Source organism: Crocuta crocuta, unplaced genomic scaffold (genome assembly GCF_008692635.1).
Source record: "Crocuta crocuta isolate KB4526 unplaced genomic scaffold, BGI_CrCroc_1.0 scaffold430, whole genome shotgun sequence".
Taxonomy (NCBI): domain Eukaryota; kingdom Metazoa; phylum Chordata; class Mammalia; order Carnivora; family Hyaenidae; genus Crocuta; species Crocuta crocuta.
The window spans coordinates 3,232,361-3,253,648 of NW_027527934.1; the positions used below are offsets into that span (position 1 = coordinate 3,232,361).

At 46.8% G+C, this 21,288-nt stretch overlaps 2 protein-coding genes across 3 annotated transcripts; one reads left to right on the plus strand and one right to left on the minus strand.

Annotated features, from left to right (window-relative positions):
• Nucleotides 1-8: 8 nt before the first annotated feature.
• On the plus strand, nucleotides 9-6,800 carry MAT2A (methionine adenosyltransferase 2A). The gene is made up of 9 exons (XM_077751924.1): nucleotides 9-214; nucleotides 2,054-2,131; nucleotides 2,229-2,351; nucleotides 3,065-3,177; nucleotides 3,262-3,405; nucleotides 3,563-3,781; nucleotides 4,009-4,191; nucleotides 4,344-4,477; nucleotides 5,172-6,800. The coding sequence occupies exons 1-9, from the start codon at nucleotides 124-126 to the stop codon at nucleotides 5,272-5,274; spliced, it is 1,188 nt and encodes a 395-aa protein (XP_077608050.1). The 5' UTR covers nucleotides 9-123; the 3' UTR covers nucleotides 5,275-6,800.
• A 1,628-nt stretch (nucleotides 6,801-8,428) lies between these two features.
• On the minus strand, nucleotides 8,429-20,500 carry GGCX (gamma-glutamyl carboxylase). 2 transcript variants are annotated; one of them, XM_077751922.1, is made up of 15 exons: nucleotides 20,386-20,500; nucleotides 19,855-20,025; nucleotides 18,562-18,720; nucleotides 18,070-18,235; nucleotides 16,336-16,414; nucleotides 15,779-15,885; nucleotides 13,781-13,944; nucleotides 13,165-13,430; nucleotides 12,901-13,032; nucleotides 12,371-12,522; nucleotides 11,726-11,895; nucleotides 11,405-11,535; nucleotides 10,976-11,123; nucleotides 10,618-10,813; nucleotides 8,429-10,210 (listed from the first exon to the last, which is right to left on the minus strand). In XM_077751922.1, exons 1-15 carry the CDS (start codon nucleotides 20,426-20,428, stop codon nucleotides 10,018-10,020), a joined length of 2,277 nt encoding a protein of 758 aa, XP_077608048.1. In that variant the 5' UTR covers nucleotides 20,429-20,500; the 3' UTR covers nucleotides 8,429-10,017. The 2 variants fall into 2 exon arrangements, with proteins under 2 accessions (XP_077608048.1, XP_077608049.1); XM_077751923.1 differs by lacking the exon at nucleotides 20,386-20,500 and having other exon boundaries at nucleotides 18,562-18,691; nucleotides 19,855-19,943.
• Nucleotides 20,501-21,288: the final 788 nt, after the last annotated feature.

A 21,288-nucleotide genomic window follows, 5' to 3' on the forward strand; every position in this document is an offset into this window, starting at 1 on the left:
CTCCGCGCCGCCCGCCCGAGCCTCCTAGAGCGCCGTCCACGTCTTGTGCACCTTTCGCAGCCGCCGCCTTGCCGCTCCCTTTTTCCTCCACGCCGCTTAACACTCACCGCTACGAGCACCACCATGAACGGGCAGCTCAACGGCTTTCACGAGGCGTTCATCGAGGAGGGCACGTTCCTCTTCACCTCAGAGTCTGTGGGGGAAGGCCACTCAGGTGAGGTGACGGGCCCTGGAGGGAAGTGAGGGGCGGGGCGTGGGCAGGGCCGGGCCCGGGCGGCCGGGCCCGGCCGGCGGNCCCTCCCCCTTCCTCCTCTGTCCTCTCCTCTCCTCCCCTCCCTTCCCATCCGGCCGCGCGCCTCGGCATGCGGAAGATTCTAGAAAACGAGAAGGGCGGGGGCCGGGACAGCTGTGCTCTACCCGGGGAGGGCACTATATCCTCATCTCCGCCCCGCCGTCTGAAAGACCTCGAGTGGGCGACCGGCCCCGAGTGCTCGCGGCCGGCCCTCGGGAGCGCGCGCCCCGCATTGCAGCCGCAACCACGTGTTTGCCGCATGTGGCATCCGGGCGAGGGGGAGCCGTCGGGCGTGCGGAGCGGGGGCCCGCGCCTCGGGGCGTCTGCCGAGCCTGCCCATTCCTTGCCTTGGGTCGTGACGGTACACAGGAGAGTACGGACATGCTCTCCTGCAGTATATGGCCTTGCCGTCAAGGTGACAGCGTCCAACTAAATATAGCGCCGGTTGGGGAAGGCCTGCCTTATTTGGACCAGGTTTGAAAAGGATTGGAAGCCTGAATTCAGTGGAAGCTGCCTTTCGTTTGGATTTCTCTTTAAAGTCTGGGGCTTTACCGTTAGGCAGGGTTTTCCCGAACATCTCCTCCTCTGGGCTTTGTCCACTTGTCCGCCATTATGGAGATCAATTTACACGTGAACGAGTGAAGCTATTTCAAGGAACTTTCAATCCCAGGCTAGTAAAGATCAGTCTTTTGCTCTCCTGGCCCTACCTTTCTGTAGGATGACCACAGTGACCTGGTAATCTAGTCTAACGGCTTTTAAAGATCCTTTTCTCTCTAGTAAGCCTACCGGGCCTGTGATGAAATCTCACAAGCAGCCTCGTGGTATAGGAGAGGACAAACCCCAAGATCCTGATGAGCAAAGGTCAGGTGTTCTGGCGTGGGTTGCCCACCTTCCCTCAGTCTTGAGAATTTCGCAAGTATTTGGCCCACGTTTTATTAATTTAATCAGTTAAGTCACAGGCTTTTATAGCAGTTTGTAAATTAAGTCTGGAGCTTCCGAGTTGACTGCAATATGTATGCATTTTGCTGTCTCTAGATGATTATAGAAAATTCAGGAGAGTGATCTCTCTGGGAGAAGGATGTCTGTTCTCCCAATTTTTAATAAATGGCAGTATAGTGAGGGAAGAAACAAGGATTCAGAACACATTGGATATTTCCCAGTCCATTCAGTTCCTATTCCTGGACTACTCTTGGCAGAATCAAAAATGTTTCCCAGCTTTGCTTTTGGATTTGAGGATAAACTCTTGAATTTGATTAACTTTAGTTATGTGTCTGTTCTGTTTAACAGTGGAAATGGTTTCGCCTGGGAACCTAATTTTTCAAAATGTCTAATACTTTAGAGATGAGCTTGAGTCCTAAGGTGTAAAGTGAATGTATCACAATGAATTTAAATATATTAAACGTGCTGGGTGTTCTGCTGGCTAATCTGAATTGGTGAGCTTGTGGTGCAGCTATATTAAGACTATGGTATCAAGTTTTCAAGTAACATGTAGTATTATATCCAGCGTTGATTCTTCAGGCAAAAGGTTTCTGGTAAAGCAGTGCTGTGTTCAGGCAGCAGTTAAGATCTCCGTACTTTGAATGCCACTGAATTGTATGCTTGAAAATGGTTAAGTTGGTAATTCTTATGTTCTGTAGGTTTCACCACAGTTTTTGAAAGAAACCTCTCCCAAAGATCTTTACAGCTGTATTTATAAGGAAATGACAATGAGATTGTTTATTGGCAATGAGATAAATTGACCCAGAAATATTTTTTTCCCAGATAAGATTTGTGACCAGATCAGCGATGCTGTCCTGGATGCCCACCTTCAGCAGGACCCTGATGCCAAAGTGGCTTGTGGTAGGTTCTAAACACTGCTTATCAACTGATGAAAAGGTAGTCTCGTGAAAATTACTTTTTAAGAGTGGCATTTGATTGTGAATTTCTTTTCTACTAGAAACTGTTGCTAAAACTGGAATGATCCTTCTTGCTGGGGAGATTACGTCCAGAGCTGCTGTTGATTACCAGAAAGTGGTTCGTGAAACCATTAAACACATTGGATATGATGATTCTTCCAAAGGTGTGTTTTAAAGAGTTGGCTTTTCTAAGCTCATTTTTCTAGATATTTTCAACTCTCTCTAGCTCTTTTACTTTAAAGTTTATTATTTTGAGAGAGACACTGAGTGCATGCCAACAGGAGGGGGAGAGAGAATCCCAAGCAGACTCCTTGCTCTCAGTGCAAAGTCTGACTCTGGGGCTTGATCCTACATGAGAGCGGGGGAGGATGGGGGGGTAGAAATCAAGTTGAGTGTTCAACCAGCTGAGTCATCTAGGCGCCCCTCTAGCTCTTTTAGAATGTTCCTGCTAACTTTTAATTCCAGTTGTACAACTTTACTATCCCTTTTGTTCCAGCCCTATTCTGGTCTTTAAAAGTACTAAGTTTTGGGTATGTAGGTTTATCCTACTGTCCAAAAATAGAATTTTTGTATGGAACTTAAAAGCCTAAATGATGGAAGAAAGCAAGGCTTCACTTTTACAATAGACTTACATGAGTACAGTAGCAGCTTTTTCTGTAAAAGCAGAAATTCTTCAGATTTCTTTCGGTTAGTGAAAACAAGCACTAGCATAGGTCTCTTTTTGAAGTGATGAAACACTAACTTTCAAAAGGGGGAGGTATCTATATTAGATTTCTTTAGCACTATTTAAAATTCTAGGTAATTCTTGTAAATAGAAGGCATAGGTATCACTATAGCTTTATTTTTTTTCCTTCTTAAGACATTGTTTTGTTTGTAGGGTTCGACTACAAGACTTGTAATGTGCTGGTAGCCTTGGAGCAACAGTCACCAGATATTGCTCAAGGTGTTCATCTTGATCGGAATGAGGAAGATATTGGTGCAGGAGACCAGGTAGTTTGGTAGCCTCTATTTGTATCTCTTCTAACATGACATTGTAAAGCTTGGATTGATCACATTGACTTTTTCCTTTTTTAGGGTTTGATGTTTGGTTATGCCACTGATGAAACTGAGGAATGTATGCCTTTAACTATTGTCTTAGCACACAAGCTCAATGCCAAACTGGCTGAACTACGCCGCAATGGCACTTTGCCTTGGTTACGCCCAGATTCTAAAACTCAAGTAAGTGATGATCATAAAGCTAGATTGCACATACTGCATTGGCATAAAGCTAACTAAAGACTAGTGTTTATCTTTTGTTGTATTGTAACTTAGCTTTGCCTTGGTTCTCCATTCTATCTAATAAACTGATGTTCTGGTAATCTGCTTTGCCTTTAAGGTGACTGTGCAGTACATGCAAGATCGAGGTGCTGTGCTTCCCATCAGAGTCCACACAATTGTTATATCTGTTCAGCATGATGAAGAAGTTTGTCTTGATGAGATGAGGGATGCCCTAAAGGAGAAAGTTATCAAAGCTGTTGTACCTGCAAAATATCTTGATGAGGATACAATCTATCATCTACAGCCAAGTGGTAGATTTGTTATTGGTGGGCCTCAGGTAAGGTCTTGCAGTATCAATTCCATTTACTTTTTTGGATTTTCTGTAATGGTTACTTGCAAATTTGGCTACTGCCACCTTTTTTCTAATTTTTGTTAATTAAGTCTACATGTGAATCTTGAGGATTTTAGTTGAGTAATCCAGAGTAGGTACTTAAAACAAACTTGATCTAGAACCATTTATTGGAAAGGATTAGGCATAAAGTGACTTATATCCCTTAATTGCAGGGGGATGCTGGTTTGACTGGCCGGAAGATCATTGTGGACACCTATGGCGGTTGGGGAGCTCATGGAGGAGGTGCCTTTTCAGGAAAGGATTATACCAAGGTGGACCGTTCAGCTGCTTATGCTGCTCGTTGGGTGGCAAAATCCCTTGTTAAAGGAGGTCTGTGCAGAAGGGTTCTTGTGCAGGTATATACTTTCTTAAATAATTGGAGTGATTAGAAGGCATGCTAGTGGGAGGGCTTATAGTGCAGTTATTTGTGTTTTTTAAATACCGCTGTATTTGCACAAATGTGTGGGTCTCAATCACTGACTTTTTTATGACATTTGAATCTTTTTAGGTCTCTTATGCTATTGGAGTTTCTCATCCATTGTCTATCTCCATTTTCCATTATGGCACCTCTCAGAAGAGTGAGAGAGAGCTATTAGAGATTGTGAAGAAGAATTTTGACCTCCGCCCTGGGGTCATTGTCAGGTAAAGATGGTAAAGCCTATTGTTAGTGAAAAATGAGGGTGTGGGTGTGTGTGTGTATATATATATATATATATATTTATTTGAGGTCTGTTTAAATCCGAGAAGGTGAAGGTGGGTGTGAATGAAGACTCCAAAGTGGGGAAACCTTTTAATTCCTTGAACTGTTGGTGTTATCTTCTAAATTGCCTTTAGTAAAGGCTTATATTAAGAAAAATCTAAAATTACAGTGTTCCATGGCTTAGATTAACCATCCTAGAAAAGTCTTTTGCATTTTTGGGCTTTGTGCTCATGTTGTCTAAGGATGTCTGTTTTACTTAAAAGAAATTAGTACAGATAAGTGGGGATATTCAAGGCTGCTATAAAGAAAATAAACAGGGCTTGGGCGTGGGACCTTGGTAAGTATGCTGTGATCTCAGATGAGCTTTTTGACACTTGGAATTTATCAGAATAATGACAAATTTTCATATTTGTTGAGCCAAGGATGGAAAAACAAGAACTGTAGTTACTAATAAGGACTGTGCGAGGAGTTTGGACACCAGGGAAGTAACAAACACTTCTGCCACAAACTTTTTTCCTAGCAAGCCCCAGAGAACTGAACTCATTTGCCAGAACTCTTGAAAATGAGTCTTGCTGATTGTTTTGCTTTATTTTTTATTGAATGCTACATATTAAGTTACGGACTTGTATATTCCAGGGATCTGGATCTGAAGAAGCCAATTTATCAGAGGACTGCAGCCTATGGCCACTTTGGTAGGGACAGCTTCCCATGGGAAGTGCCCAAAAAGCTTAAGTATTGAAAGTGTTAGCCTTTTTTCCCCAGACTTGTTGGCGTAGGCTACAGAGAAGCCTTCAAGCTCTGAGGGAAAGGGCCCTTCTTCCTAAATTTTCCTGTCCTCTTTCAGCTCCTGATCAGTTGCAGTCACTCTAGTCAATGACATGAATTTTAGCTTGTGTGGGGGACTGTAAGTCGGGCTTGCTATTCTGTCCCTAGGTGTTTTGTTCACCATTATAATGAATTTAGTGAGCATAGGTGATCCATGTAACTGCCTAGAAACAAACCAACAACACTGTAGTAAATAATGCTTTGAAATTGAACCTTTGTGCCCTATCACCCAACCTTCTAAAATCCTAATTGCATTGACTTTCCCACCAAATGCTGAAAATGTCCTGTAATGTGCACGTAAAGTACTTGTAGTTCCATTATAGCCTCTGTCTGGCAATGCCATAGCCCTGTCAGCATGAATTTGTAATGTCTTGAGCTCTATTAAGAATGTGAAGCCTTCCCTTATCTTCCCTATAACTTGATCCATTTCTAATTATGTAGCTCTTTGTCAGGGAGTGTTCCCTATCCAATCATTCTTGCATGTAACGCAAGTTCCAGTTGGAGCTCTAGCCTGACATTAAAAAAAAAAAAAAAAAAGGCAGTTACCATTAAACCATCTCCCTGGTGCTTATGCTCTTAATTGCCATCTCTTAAATAGCACCAAATCAAAATCTCTCCACTTTTCAGCTGTCTTTTGGAGGACGTACGTAATAAGGTTTTTATTTAGTAAACCAATCCTATGCATGGTTTCAGCACTAGCCAAACCACCAACTCCTAGCTCTAGAAAAACAGGCACTTGGCACCCTTGTGATGTCATACAGAGAAGTCACAGGGCAGTACCTGAGGGTCTGTAGGTTGCACACTTTGGTACCAGATAACTTTTTTTTTTCTTTATAAGAAAGACTGAGTAATCCACACTGCACAATAATTCCTCCCAGGGTTTTAACTTTGTTTTATTTTCAAAACCAGGTCCAATGAGCTTTCTGAACAGCTGGTGTAGCTACAGAGAAACCAGCTTCCTTCAGAGAGCAGTGCTTTTGGCGGGGAGGAGGAAATCCCTTCATACTTGAACATTTTCTAATTGCTTATTTATTGTATTCTGGGGTATGGCGTAAGTACAGAGAAGCCATCACCTCAGATGGCAGCTTTTAAAAGATTTTTTTTTTTTTTTCCTCAACACCATGATTCCTTTAACAACATGTTTCCAGCATTCCCAGGTAGGCCAAGGTGTCCTACAGAAAAACCTTGGGTTAGACCTACAGGGGGTCTGGCTGGTGTTAACAGAAGGGAGGGCAGAGCTGGTGCGGCTGGCCATGGAGAAAGCTGACTTGGCTGGTGTGGTACAGAGAAGCCAGCTTGTTTACATGCTTATTCCATGACTGCTTGCCCTAAGCAGAAAGTGCCTTTCAGGATCTATTTTTGGAGGTTTATTACGTATGTCTGGTTCTCAATTCCAACAGTTTAATGAAGATCTAAATAAAATGCTAGGTTCTACCTTAATTGTGTCCATTATTCTTTGGTTTGAATATGACCTGAGAACATACTCCTTATCCCTGAATAATTGTAATCCTTCCCATGGTTCAGGGAAATCCCCTCAAACCCCTTCATCCAGGACTGCAGGCTTTTTAATAGGTTTGTAAATCTAGTCCTAGCACTAAGAAAAAACCTCCCAAGATCTCACCTGTCTAGCATTGCCTTTTTTTGGCTGATGCAGTGGCCAAAATCTGTATGTCCTTAATGTGTAGGAGCCACTCAACTGTGGTAACATTTTTAAATTGTCCAAGATCAAGGACATAGAAAAACAAAGGGGGATGGTAACATTTTAGTCTTGAGAATTTAAGCCCATTACTTCTCATCTTTCCAATTTGGGGGGGTTTGAGTTTATTAGGCCTGAAGTATTAGTCCCTTTATTATAAACCAGTGTTAAGGGCTGCAAGTTACAGGTTCACTATGTGGCACAGTAGGCAGAATTTGAGCAGCGAGGGGCCAGCTAGAATAAGTGCACTAAAGTGAAAAGTTGAGTATAGAATTACAGTGAAACTATTACAAATTTCTAAGACCCTTATTTCAAATTTGTGGCAGTTTGCAGAGCTTTGCAACAGAACTCCAAGCATCCCTTTTCACTAGGAGCTAAGAGTAGAGACCAGAGCCACTTGGCACAGGTTTACACTCAGCATGTATGCAATCATGGTGGTTCAACTTCTTGACCTATAAATGTGAAACCCAAAGTATGCCTGACTGCACCTATTTAGAGGCTTAAATATAATTGGGAGGGGAGGCAAGGTTCAGTCCTAGCATTGTTGAAAGTCAAAAAGCTTAGATGCCAGTGCACTGCTGTCAAGACCAGTAACCATGCTGGCCAAATAAGGGGCACAGGGATACGCTGGATGCTTATAGGCTTGTGGGATAACACTAGAGAAGTTAAGGCTAGGTTCAGTATTTGCCTCTACCTAACATGGGAGAAAGTTACTAAAAAATGAAGATGAAGAAATAGTAACCAGCCCAGGGAGTAAAGTAGAAGCAAAGATGCAAAATGGGGTGATGGTGATTGTAAATGGTTGAAAGTCAAAGCATGAATATGGTGTGGGAGGAAAGGTCAGATGTGTAGGTTAATAGGAAATCTGTACTGGATTTGTACAAAGTTACAAAGGAACAACTTGGTTAGGGACAAAGCCAAAAGTTGGGAGTAGAATGAAGTAGAACAGTTTGGGGGGACAGTAGCATCCTTGCCTATATTACAGCTACTGTTGAGTCCCTTCCCCAAATAGAATTCTTACCACACAATGGGCAGGGGGTGGGGCGTTTGCCAGGGAAGAGAAGATAGCTGAATTTAAAAAGGACATTGCGCTAAGGTACATCGTGTCACTGAGATCTGCAAGACTACTGAAAACCAGTGTTTCCCCACACTTCTTAACAAAGTGATCAAGATACCCTGTGGCAGTTACATGCCTTAGAGGAGAGGTCCCACCTGACCTCAGTCGGATGCCCTTATTCAGGCCCAACCTGCACAACTGTATCTGCTCTGGTCTATCTCCAACTAGAACACAGAGGTAGTAGAGATGAATAGATCGAAGAGGTAGAATTGATGACTTGAAATGTGAGAAAAAAGCAAGAATCCAGACTGAGGATTCAGGTGGCTTGGTAATAAAAATGCAGTTGCCATTCACTGATACAGGAGGAGGTCTGAGTTAGGGGTGAGTATAAGTTGTTTAGGAGAGTTTGAAAGAGGGGCGCCTGGGTGGCTTAGTCGGTTAAGCGTCCGACTTTCGCTTAGGTCGTGATCTCGCAGTTCGTGGGTTCGAGCCCCGCGTCGGGCTCTATGCTGACTGCCAGCTCAGAGCCTGGAGCCTGTTTCAGTCTGTGACTCTCTCTCTGACCCTCCCCTGCTCACGCTGTCTCTCTCTCTCTCCTAGAAATAAATAAAACATTTTTAAAAAAAAGGAGAGTTTGAAAGATTTGTGGGCTATCCAGATGGAGCTTGTTAGATATATAAATCAAGGGCACAGGAAAGAAATTTAAGCAGCAGCATCCCCGGAAGCCAGTGGAGAGGACATCATCATCCTAAGTGTGTACAGTGAGAAGGCAACTGCCTAGGAAAGACCCCCGGAAACCACTGTCCAAGGAAGTGTGGTGGGGTGGGGCATGGAAACAAAGCCTGAAACAGGGATGCAATCCTTTATCAAAGTTACTGGGACTGCCAATATACTGCCATGACAGTCTTTGCTGTGAAACCATGAGCACCCAGAGCAGGGGCATTTTTATTTTCCTTTTTCTCTATGCATTCTTATTTCCAAGCCCAATGCCAAGCTTTTGAGTTTTCAAGGAACTGAGGTGCCACCTGACTTAGCCTGTACTTTGAAGCCTACAAAATAACCGCAAACATGCCCTAATCTCACAGTTTGGTTAATTCTCTTTACGTCGCTTTCTGCTCACAAAAGGCTAGAATAATGCTAAATAGTAAACCTATTATGAGATAGCTCGTGCCAATCATCTAAATTTCCTTATTTAACTTGGTCCTACCTATTCTCATAGCTGGTACTGAAAAACTTGACTGGCTATAATAGGAACAATGAAGGAACCACAACAGTAGGGAAGAGAAAATTACTCTGCATTTAGAACCTGATCACCATACTAATCTTACCTGTAATTAACAAGACAAGTTTTAAGCTAACACTATTTCATAATTATTGTCTGTGATTCTGCGAATTACAAGAGTCAGGGTATAGGACCTGAAGTTGAGCAGAGGAGATTCAAACCATCAGTGTCTCTTTTGAGGGTTGTCTTTGAAATTATATTATCTCTGAGCCTTACTTTCTCCAGCTGTAAAATAGGGAGCTAATGGTCACTAAGAGCTAAATGCAACAATGAAGGCACCATGTTTCACACAGTACCTAGCATATAACAAGCACTTGAGAATAGTTCAGCATTACTGTTATCATGGCACATACATCTCTTTCCCCCAAGGACCTGGTCACTATAAACTTGACTCTTAGCCCTTGATCCTAGAATGCTTTTAAACCCCTCCTAGCCCCTCAACCTGGAATTGATAAGTCTTATCCTTGCTTTACTTTCTTGGCTCCTCTAAGATATCCTCTCCAAATTTAAAAGAACTATGAAGAAAAATATATAAAATATCAGTTTCTTCACATTTCCAATGCATAGGTTGGTGGTCCTATGACTGGCTGTTCCCACATCTGTACCCACCATCTGCCCCCCCTCAGAACTCTGAGTGCACAGGGTCAGAATTTGGCTCAGGAGGATTAGAATTCGAAGAATCTGTGTTTGAATGACTTGACTCTCCAGCTGGCTCAAAGGGTCGCAAGTTTGCATAAGTCACCTCTTGGGCCAGCTGTTCCAGGGAAGGGCGGCCTAATACCAGATTTCGAAGTGAGATACAAGTCATCAGGAAGCTGAAAAAGAGGGAAAAGACCACCCAGTCCAAACTCCTGTTTCTACATAGGAATTCCTGCTGAACCCCTTGTGGCCACCTGGTCCCACCTTCTCTCCCCCCAGTGACCCACCCATCCCAGCTAGAAGCGCACACTACTCCTTATATGGTCCAGTAAAGGATTCCAGAGTGAGGCCGGAATAACCCACAGGGAGGCTGGTGGTGAGCTGAGGCAAGACAAGACAGCAGGCCATCAGACACAGATCATTTAGGCTTCCATTACATCAGGGAGAGAAGAATGGAGAGGGAAAAAGATTTACTACTAGATTGTCCTTTCTCGGGATAGTCCCTCCCGTTACCTTCACCAGAGAAAAGTTACCCAACTTGTAAACATCTGATGGCAATGACCATGTTGTCAGTATAACTCACCTGCGGCGAAAGATATAGAGCTTCCGTAGCAAGAAGCGGAAGAGCCGCTCATGGAAAGGGGTATTTCTCCGGCGTTCAAGCTCTTGGAGCCTTCGCTGGCGTCTAAGAAAAGTCTGAACCAGAGGTGTTGGCTCAGGGCCCCCTTTCACTTCCCCTTCCAGCAGAGGTTGCAGTTCTGGAGGTAGAGGCCCCATTTCTGCCCAGAAGATGGCAAGAAGAGGAATCACTGAGATCATTCTTTCAGAATTCTCCTTTCACCAGCCAGAAACTTCAAGTTCACTCTTTAATGGCTAGAGCCTCATTCATAACTTTGACTTGTAACCAGGTGCTTTCTTAGCCCAACTCTTCATATACTCACCAGTTCCATTCTCTACCTTCTCCTTTAGTTCTTGCAGATATGCCAGGTCTTGTTCCAGTGCAAGCTCTGTAGTGTTGACATAGATGTACATGTAGCAGGAAGGACTGGGTGACGTCGTATACACCTTATGGTACTCACCAGCAGGCAACTGACAAGGGACATGGACATATTTCACTCTCTGACCTTTCCCAGGTGGCCTATGGGCTTCCTCCACTCCCCACCCCAATCCAGCACCCTTCCTCCCCCTCCGACCTAGGCATCTGTCTTCTCATTGTGTTTTGGAGTCCAAAGGAACTGACTTCTAGGATCTTGGATGAGGCTCTTCACAGCCCTGGGGACCCCTGCTTTTTGAGCCCCCACTTCGGCATCTATAGTATATTAATTCCGCTCATCTAAACTTCTCTGCCATTGTTAATTCCAGCAAAATACCTGCATTTTTTCTCCCTCCTGCAGAGTCTGATTCTTTTGTTCTGCCACCAGCTCCACAATCACCTCCCCCTGCAGCAGCTGAATGCTAGTGTTGCCCAGGTCTTCACTCACAAAATTCTCCAGGTGCAGCCCTGCCAGGGGCAACAAAGTTCCCCAGCTCACCCCGTGGAAGGTGAAATCATTCCCTTTACCACTACCATCCTTCGGGTCTCAAGAGCATTCCGCCCGTCAGCAATGTCCCTCCCCTCTCCATCACATGCAGTGTCCCCGGCCAACGAAGCCACAGGAAAACCAGCAGGGGTTCTTTGCTTTCCTCCATACCAGGGAAATCTGCAATGAAAACCACCTCAGTGTGGTTGTCCAGGCTGCTCTTGATTTCCTGTAACTTGGTCCTCCAGGGAGACAGGTCCATTAGCAGTGGCTGCAGCCAAGGTGTACGCTGGAAGGGGGACCAGGCGGCCTGCACGATGTCCACACGAGGGTCAAAAATCCTTAGGGAAGAAAACCATGTTCTAAAGAGACCACAGCACCCATCCACCAGAATGTCTGATTCTGTTCCTTCATCACTGTTTCCAGATAGAGGGAACGAGTTTGCCAATTAGAAGAAATGGCTTATGTCTGCATATTATTGCCAGTCTAGGGCAGAGAGAGAAGCAGAAAGAGATTCTGGAGCACTGGGAAGAATGGGGGTTAGTGGCCACCTGAGGAGAATTGTGTTACCAGCCTCTAAAACAAAAAGAAAACAAAACAAAGCAAAAAAAAAAAATCCAGGTCAGTTACCTTTTCTTCTGGTTGATGGTGCCCCCTGCTGGAAGCAATCAGCTATGCCCACAACCACGTCAACAGGGACATGCACCAGAGGACAGATAGCCTTTCAAGCAAGACACCACTGGGGAGCATGGACTATTCATCTTGGCAAGAGGAGTGGGACTTCATTTTTCCCCCTTCTCTGTTCCCCTTGCCCACCTCTGCTGGAAGCGGTCATTGATGGAGACCCAAATATCAAAGTAGATCTGGGGCTCAGTGACATTGTACTTGGGAAGCAGTCGGCTCAGGCAAGTAGCGTATTGCTTCAGCATGTCTGCGTGATCCTTCCATCGCCGGCTCTGTGTGAATACCTGCCCCAAATCCCCACGTTAGTCCCACCTCATCATTATCAGCCTCCCAGATAGGTCATGCACTGCCAAGGGCACTAAGAGAGCCCTGTCTGGTGCCTGTTTTGACCAGGAAAAAAAAATCCTGAACGTGTCTCTGGGAAAGAATTTTTTAATGCTGGGCTTGTTACACTTACCTTTCCTACATCTCATTTCAATTCAAAGGACATGAATGACACTGCCCTATTTGAACTTACACTAAAGAAGGGTCATTCTGGCTCCTGGGGACAGAGTGGGCAGAGTGGACTCGAGTTTATTTTATATTTACATTTAGGACCAAATCAGACCCCATGCTCAAGGGAGCTCTGCAGAGCAGTAAGTTGTTCGCATCAGACACCTCACCCCAGGGTTAAGGTAGCCCAGCTCGCCAGTGCGGCCATCACGGTAGGTGATCTTCACATGCTGGTGGGAGCGTGAGTGTACCATCATGTCCCAGGAGTAGCCATACAGCCCATTCGTCCAGTTGTTATAGCCCTGAAAAAGCAGGGCGGAGGCGATCAGTCCAACAGGACTCATCCTAACCCCATTCTGAAACCGCCCAGCTCCACACTTCCCTAACGCTGTGACCTCCACCACTTCCCAACCCAAGCCCCAGCCCACACCTACCTGGGTGAGGAAATGAGAATAGGGCAGGAAGAGCTGCTCCAGGAGGTAGAGCAGGGTGAAGGCGGCACCCAGCTGATGGCGCAGCCCTGGCTTCTGGCCACTTTTGGCTCGGTTCCTCTTATACACACAGGACACACTGGGCTGAGGGGCGGCCTTGAGGGGCAGCAGTTCTTGCAGCCTTTCGGGGAAGTGAGATACTAGCTTCCGGGGCCACTCAGGGGAGCAGAAGAGAGGGCTGCTGGCGAGCATGACGTACGGGAACATACCTAGGAATGCAGGGAGAAAATAAGCTTTGCAGGAGTTTGGTTGCAGGGAACGTGGGCGATCCCCTCACCACCGTCCTTTAGGAAGCCTCTTCCAGGAATTCCACTTGTGATGAAAGAAGTTCTTAACTAGAGGGTTCTTACTTCCCTGAGATTCCTTCCTACACAACACACTAGCTGAGCCCAGAGGCCCCAGTCCTCTCCTCCTGCTTACCGCCATTTTCCAGGGACTACATCTGGCTCAGTTTAACTCCACTTCCCATCACCACCTCCCACTCCCAAACAACGTGTCCAGCTAGTCCCTTCCCGCAAACCGGTGGCTTCCCATCTCCTACCAGGCCACAGGTACTGACCGATGCTGAAAAGCTGGGAATTCATGCAGTGGAAGTAGGACACAAAAAGGAGGCCAATGGACCTTGAGGCATCAAAGAAGAGCAGGAAGCCAGCTGAGAGGTCGAGGAGCAGTCCACACCAGTGCACCACTAGCAGGCTAGTCATCTCCTCGGACAGTACTAGCCTGTAGACACCAGGGACAAAGGTCAGGCACCAGCCTATCAGAGAACCCAGCATTCACAACACAATCACAGCAAATGCACCTCCGCCACCCTGTCCTTGCCAAAGGATGTACCGCAGCAGGCGGGTAGAACTCTGCACAAACACCCTACGGTAGAGTTTCCAACCCTATCCATTTCCACACACTTTAGGTGTTCGATTTTTCTCAACACGCCCCATGTAATAAGGGCAGATTTCACAAAGCAAATTTGATTGAGAAGTGAGTGTATTTTGGGGAGTAAGTTCTTTCTTTTTAATGTTTATTTTTGAGAGAGAAAGAGGGAGGGAGGGAGGCGAGGAGGGAGGGAGAAAGAGATAAAGAGAGAATGAGTAGGGGAGGGGCAGAGAGAGGGAGACACAGAATCCAAAGCAGGGTCCAGGCTCTGAGCTGTCAGCACAGAGCTTGACACGGGGCTTGAACCTATGAACTGTGAGATCATGATACGAGCCCAAGTCCGATGCTTAACTGACCGCGCCACCCAGGAGCCCTGGGAGTAGACTCTTCATGGAATTTATAAATGAGAAGACACTAGGGCGCCTGTCTCACTTGGTTAAGAGCCCAACTTTGCTGGGGCACCTGGGTGGCTCAGTTGGTTAAGTGTCCGACTTCAGCTCAGGTCATGATCCCAGGTCGTGGGTTGAAGCCCCACATTGAGCTGTCCTGACAACTCAGAGCCTGGAGCCTGCTTCAGATTCTGTGTCTCCCTCTCTCTCTCTGCCCCTCCCCTGCTCATGTTCTGTCTCTATCAAAAATAAACATTAAAAATTTTTTTAAATTAAAAAAAAAGTCTGACTTTGGCTCAGGTCATGGTCTTGTGGTTCATGGTTCCAGCCCTACCCCTACATAGAGCTCTAGTGCAGAGCCTGCTTCTGATTCTCTGTCTCCTTCTCTCTGCCCCTCCTCCCTAGTTCATTCTCTCAGTCAGAAAATAAACATTTAAAAAGGAAGGAAGGAAGAAGAAATTTTAAAAGGTGAAGAAAGAAAGGAAGGGAGGGAGGGAGGGAGGGAGGGAGGGAAAGAAAAGTGTGATCGAAAGGTGAATGCCTGACTAGGGCACCTGGGTGGCTCAGTGGATTAAATCATCCAACTTTTGATTTCAGCTCAGGTCATGATCCCACAGTTTGTGAGTTCAAGTCCTGCATTGTGTTCCACATTGAAAGTGCACAGCCTATCTGGGATTTTTCTCTCCCTTCGTCTCTTTCTGCCCCTCCTGTGTGTGCGCTCACTCTCTCTCTCAAAATAAATAAATAAACTCAAGAAATAAAAAGTATAAGTAAAAGGTTAATGCCTAATATAATAAAATCAAACTTTTGGAACCGAGAAAGAACAGAGAAGAGAGAAAACAAAGCAAAACACAAGGCAAGAAAAAACAGGAGGAAAGGAGAAATCAAGAGAGGCAAACCTGTGTTTTCTAAGGAGTTGGCAACAGTGACTTTGTCAGGGCAGGGACGCTGACTGTCCATCTACGGACACTGGCTGAGGAGTCCAGGCGGCAGCACAAGGCCCCACCCATGGCAGCTGCCAGGAGCGTGGACTCAGTCACCAAGTCACTTCATTCTGACTTTCCTCTTCGTTTAGTTTTTTCCCTTTGTTCCTGCCCATATCATAGGTCTCCCAGGGGCCAGTAGGCCTAGATCTTGTGGTATCACTGACTCTGCCTTCAGCTCAATGGGAAGATGAGTGGCCAGACGAGAGCATGTGGCAAATTCAGGCAAAGCATTACTGTAGACCTGGGGGAGGGGAGTCACCCACTGTGTACCTGTGCCTCCAAGAAAACTCTGGCCTGACTGCCACTCACTTGAAGGGACTGAAGAGCCAGTGCCGGGACAGGTACTCCATGGAATAGCCTTCAACCCAGTCTGCGTCCAGCTTTTTCACACCCGCAATGAAGTACACAATGAAGATCTGCAAACACAAAATGCAAAACGAACGTTCAAACAAAAAAAAGAACCTTGTTTTCTACAGACGACTGGCAGTAACACAAGTTCTGATCTGAATTCGGGGGCCTAAGGAAGATTAGATCCATTCATTCATCTGCGATATTCACTCATCCAGCAAGTATTTACTGACATTCCACCGATGCCAGGCACAGTATTAGGTACCAAAGAAAGTCACAAAGCATATCTCTCTCGTGAGGATGTTAATCTAGCAGGGATGAAGCTCTATTCTTTCCATGACAAGGGGAGAGAACCCATAGACGAGGGGACTAAAACAACAGGAGAGGCAGGCTAGCTTTCCAGCAAAAGGAAACAAGGGCAGACGGAGGGAGGCAGAGTACAGTGCGGTCTGGCAGCAGGCTGGCCACGCTGACCGTGACTATCAAAGAGCACCTCCCTCTGTCCTCCAGTCCCGTACCTGGCCCCGCAGCACAGCATAGTTCCAAAGGGGCACATGGGCATTCCGCTTACGGGCATTCAGCAGGCCGTCCACAGACCTACCCCAAGGAAGCAAGGAGTAAGGAGAGCTTCTTAGTCCAGCACATTTCCACCTTTCTTTCTAAATGTGATAACCTATCTAGCCCAGGATGCCTCCCCATATCCTCTAGGGTCCTCCAGGCTATTCTGAGGCTCTTTAGAATTATATGAGCGAATTTAACAGTGAGTAAGTCATAACAGAAATGTTACTAGTGAGTTATAACAACAAAGAGGTCAGTGTTTACCATTAGTCAGTTAGTAAATTAGTTTGTCCTGTTGGAACAAATCAGGGAAAGGACCACAGTGCTAGAACATGACTCAATTTGAAAAAGTACCAATTTGAGAAGAGTGTTTGAAGAGCTAAAGGTATATGTAAATATATACTGCATTTAAGAAAAAAAAAATTCCAAAATCCAAGAGAAACTGACATTTCGTAGACCTAGATGCCAGGGTCTAGGGCTGGAGGGTACCTGCTAACAGCCTGCCTTGGGTGCGGTACCTGAGATACTAAGACTAGATGTATTCTAGGGAGGCAGAGGCAAAGCGGGTTTTCGAGACAATGAATGAGCAGCGAAGATGGGAAAGGGGCAGTTTACTCTGGCGGTCTACTCTTGCGGTTTACTCTTGCACTGCAGTCTGTAGTTAAGGAGACCTGGATTCTCACTTGTGCCTCTTAGCCTGGTGGGTGACCTCAGACCAATCCTTTACTTCCCTCTGCTTTAGTTTCCTCATCTATAAATAGAACAGCACTATGGACCTCATGGCATTGTAACGAGGAAAAATCCCTCAGGAAGGGACAGGAATTTTTTCGAGTTGTGTAAAAATTATAAAAATGAAACTTTTCAAGAGTATTCTGTCAAAACTCCCTCTTAATTTTTTTTTATATGATCGGAGCTGGCTATTTTGAATGGATTTAAAGGTTTACCAAGTGGGTGTCCGTATATTAACAAATAAAAATTAATGGCTGATAAATCACTAACAAACTCAATACTTGAGATTCTTTCCCCCTATACCCATCTTCCTGATGTTTCATATTTGCTTTCGCTTAATGGGGAGGATCCCTTGAGGTCATCCACCCGGCCGCCCTGTCTCCAAATCCCTTGAGGTCATCCACCCGGCCGCCCTGTCTCCAAATCCCTTCGCCGCCTCCCCTGGAAGATGGGTCACCTAAGCCAGAGGTGGGGAGGGTTGCCTCCTCCAAGGACAGCACTGCTGAGCAGCCTGGTGGGCCCTCTCCTTCTGATATGACTCTGTCTCACAGCAACTGCTACTCTAGGCTCTAACTCCGACCCCCTGGGCTCACATAGAGAAAGTCTGCTCCCTCTTCCACATGACCACCCTTGAGGTATCTGAAAACATCTATGTCTGGCTTTAGTCTTCTCTTCTTCTAAGAGGATTACAGGAAATGGATAGATCAAGGCACCTGGGGAGATATGGAAAGAGTGAAGGGTTGGGAACGGAGCCCTTTTGCTTTTTGTCATCCCAAGTGCCCCAACTCACTGATCCTTCCCCCTCCCGAATTCATCCGAATCAAAGTGTGACCCTGTAACCAACCATGCAAAAAGCATGGTTGAAAATATGCTTGCTGGGGCAAATTCTAGGACCTCACTGGGCCCCCATCACTGGTAACCATCCTGACCCAGCCAACCCTTTCCCCTTGCCCCTAGACTCATACCAGTAGTGGTTTGCATCCGTGAATGTCAGCTGAAAGGCCAGCAAACCATACAGATAGGAGTGGTTATTCCACGACGTCTTGTCCAGGAGAAACACATACCAGTATGGCAGCAGGAACAACACGCAGCTTAGCCGGTAGCACAGGCCCAGCATCATGCCCAGCGCCCCTGGGGTTTGTGGAGGAGAGGATTAAGAGGTCAAAGGGTCACCACAGGCCCAGCTTCCCTAGGACAGGCTGTGGGCGGGATCAAGAAGTCATAAGACATTTTATCATTGGGTAAAACTAAATGAGAATTAGATGTTACTTTAATATTTTAAAAAAGACTTATGGGGTCACAGCTCAGATGACACACAGGTCAGCAAGATGAAATCATGAATCGCAGCAGAAGTGAAATAATGAATCCAAGACTTGGGTCATTCACCAGCATCCTTTGTATTTCTTTGTTTTAGGTAGGTCACGTAACACTCCCATCTCTCGCACACTTTCCCTCACCCAGAAACATGACGGTGTAGACAAGATACATCCAGTCAAGTGGTAGTGGCTGCAGGCCATCCAGCAAGGGGAAGCGGCACACGTCCAGCCCATCCAGGTATCTTCGGTCCAGGGAGCTGAGCCCCCGCTCCTGGGGAATGTCCAACACCATCATCAGCCCTGAGAAGGTAGTCGAGGAGGAGCGGTTATGCCTCAGCAAAGGAGGCGGTGCAATATACTGAAATACAGCGGAATGCACCCAGCTCTGGGGTCAGACTTTGTGCCTAACCTGGCTCTGCCACTTATTCATTCATTCAACAATAATTACTGAGCGCCGACTCCGTGCTAGGCATGATGCTGGTTATGTGCTCTCAGGTGGCCGCTGTCCCTCACAGCTGATGCCTCATCCCCTATTTGAGAAAGGGGCTCATCTTTCACAGGCTTACAAAGAGGACTAAGTAAGCGTACAAAACGCTATAAACGCTGTTCAGGTTTTGATCATTTAAAGTCTGTCCTACGAGGCACAGAAAGTGTCCTAAGGTGCTGCTTCTCAACCTTTTCCACTTCCTAGCACACCCAGGACACAGTACTTGGCTTACACACTAAGCAAACAGAAGTGGCTACTTGGGTCAGGAGGCCAGTTCCAGTTTAGACAGGGTTTCTCAACCTCGGGACAATCACAGTTTAGGCTGGTTAATTATTTGCTGGGAGGAGCGCCATCCTGTGCACCACAGGTCACAGCATCCCTGAATCCTAAGTACACACTTAGTACCAGTAGCCAACTACTTCCTCTTCTCCCAAGTTGTGACCAATAAAAATGTCTACAGACATTGCCAAAGGTCCCCTGGACAGCAAAACTGCCACCAGTTGAGAATCGCTGGGCTAAGGGGATGGATATCTCAGCACATCTGTAACCCATTCCAAGCACTCGTGTTGTGGCCTGTGTTAGGACACTCCGGATTCGGGAGTCACAGCCAAATGTCCACCCTGTCACCTAGCCATTTCTCTGAGGTCTAGTCCTTAGTATAGTTACTGGGTAACTTCATGCCACTAGCAAAATGGGTCTCTGTTCCTCTGCCTCTATATTTCCTACGACCTCAGATCAAAGCATTTCTGGCCTCCAAACCCTAATCAGAGGAGACAAAGCTGGATTTGATCCTAAACTCCACAAAGTTCTCTTCCTGGATATCAGTATCTTCAGCTCTGAGGAAAAGGGAGGCAAATAACTAAGTAAGTATGGAAGAAACAACACAAAAGAGGATTGTTATTCTCTCACTCAGCACCACACGGGCCCCTCCCAGAAACCCGACTTACCAAAGAGAAAACGGAAGACAGCCAGGCTGGCAGGATCTGTTGGTCGATTCAGCAGGGTCACCAGCCTCCCCCAGCTGGAAACATCTGTCCACTCAAAACCCAAGAGTTTCCCCATTCTGCTGCCCTGCCTGAGCCCTGAAGTCTGTGCAGCCTTGTCTTTCTGTACTTTATCTGCAGACAACAGAGAAAGTGTGTGTGCAGGTGTGGGGATGGAAGTGCTTTAGGATCAGCTCCTCCCCAAATCATAGAAATCATAGCCCTAACAGCCCTAGGGTTTCTGCCCACCAGGTTCACCCACAGATTCCTAAGTACTCGGAACACCCTTGCAGTGCAGCCCCTCCTTCTGGATCCTCCAATGCCCCCGAACCTCTCGCGTCCCGAGTGTCATTATCAACCCGAATCCTCGGAGTACAATCGCCCCTTCCTAACAGAGGTCCCCTTTCCGGGGTCCCCCAGGACAGTGCCACCGCCCCCGCCCCTCTGACACCAGCACCCCTCTCTCTGCGCCGCAGGGGAGGCCTCTGAGCCTACGTGAGTCCGACGGGGCCCGCGCGGAGCCGGCAGTCACCGCCATGGCTGCAAGGAAATAAGACGGCCACAGCCTCCGCGCGGGAGCAGGGAGCGTCCCGACAGATCACTTCCCCGGGCCCCGCCTCCCCGACACATCAGCACGCGCGCGGCCGGCCGCAAAGCGCCGGGACTGTCGTGGAGCGCTTTGGCCGGCTGCGCCGGCTCCCTGCTTGGCGGCAAAGGGAGGGGCGAGGACCCCTGGTGCCGGCGACTCGGGCCCTCGGCTGGCCTCGCCTTATCCGCTGACTGAGGAAGAGCGGGGATGCCCCAGACACGCCTCGCTTCAGCCGCCAGGCCTGTCTCGCCCCCGAAGCGTTCCGAAGCCCCTCGATGCTTTCAACCTTAAGATGTCTCGGAGTTCTGGCAACTTCCCTGGGCTCCTCCCGCGCCCATTCTGTGTCTCGAGGTCGTGGTGTCCCTGCGGTGCTCTCAGACATGAGCGATGCGGGTGCAAATGTCAGACTGCTCCCCAGAGATGTTACCTCTGAGTTGAGGACACACCTGGAAAGGGCTGTCCCGGCATAGGGAGAGGGTGCGAGTTACTTTATTCTCTCTTCCAGTAGGGATTGAAGGGACCAGAGGTTTGAAATCAACTGCAGAGGGGACGTAGACTAGGGGCGGTGCGTAGACAGTGTGATCGATCGGTCAGGGAGGGTTCCTAGAGAGGTGAGGCTTGACCAGCACTGTAATACCTATTTTCTGCGCCGGGATTGACCAACTGCATCACTGGAAGGCATCCTAGAATAGCGGTTCTCACATGGTTTTGGTCTCAGGACACTTTCACCCGGCTGCACGTGATCGAGAACCCTAAAGAGCTATTATTTATGTGGGTTTTATTTTTCCACATTTACCATGTTGGAAATG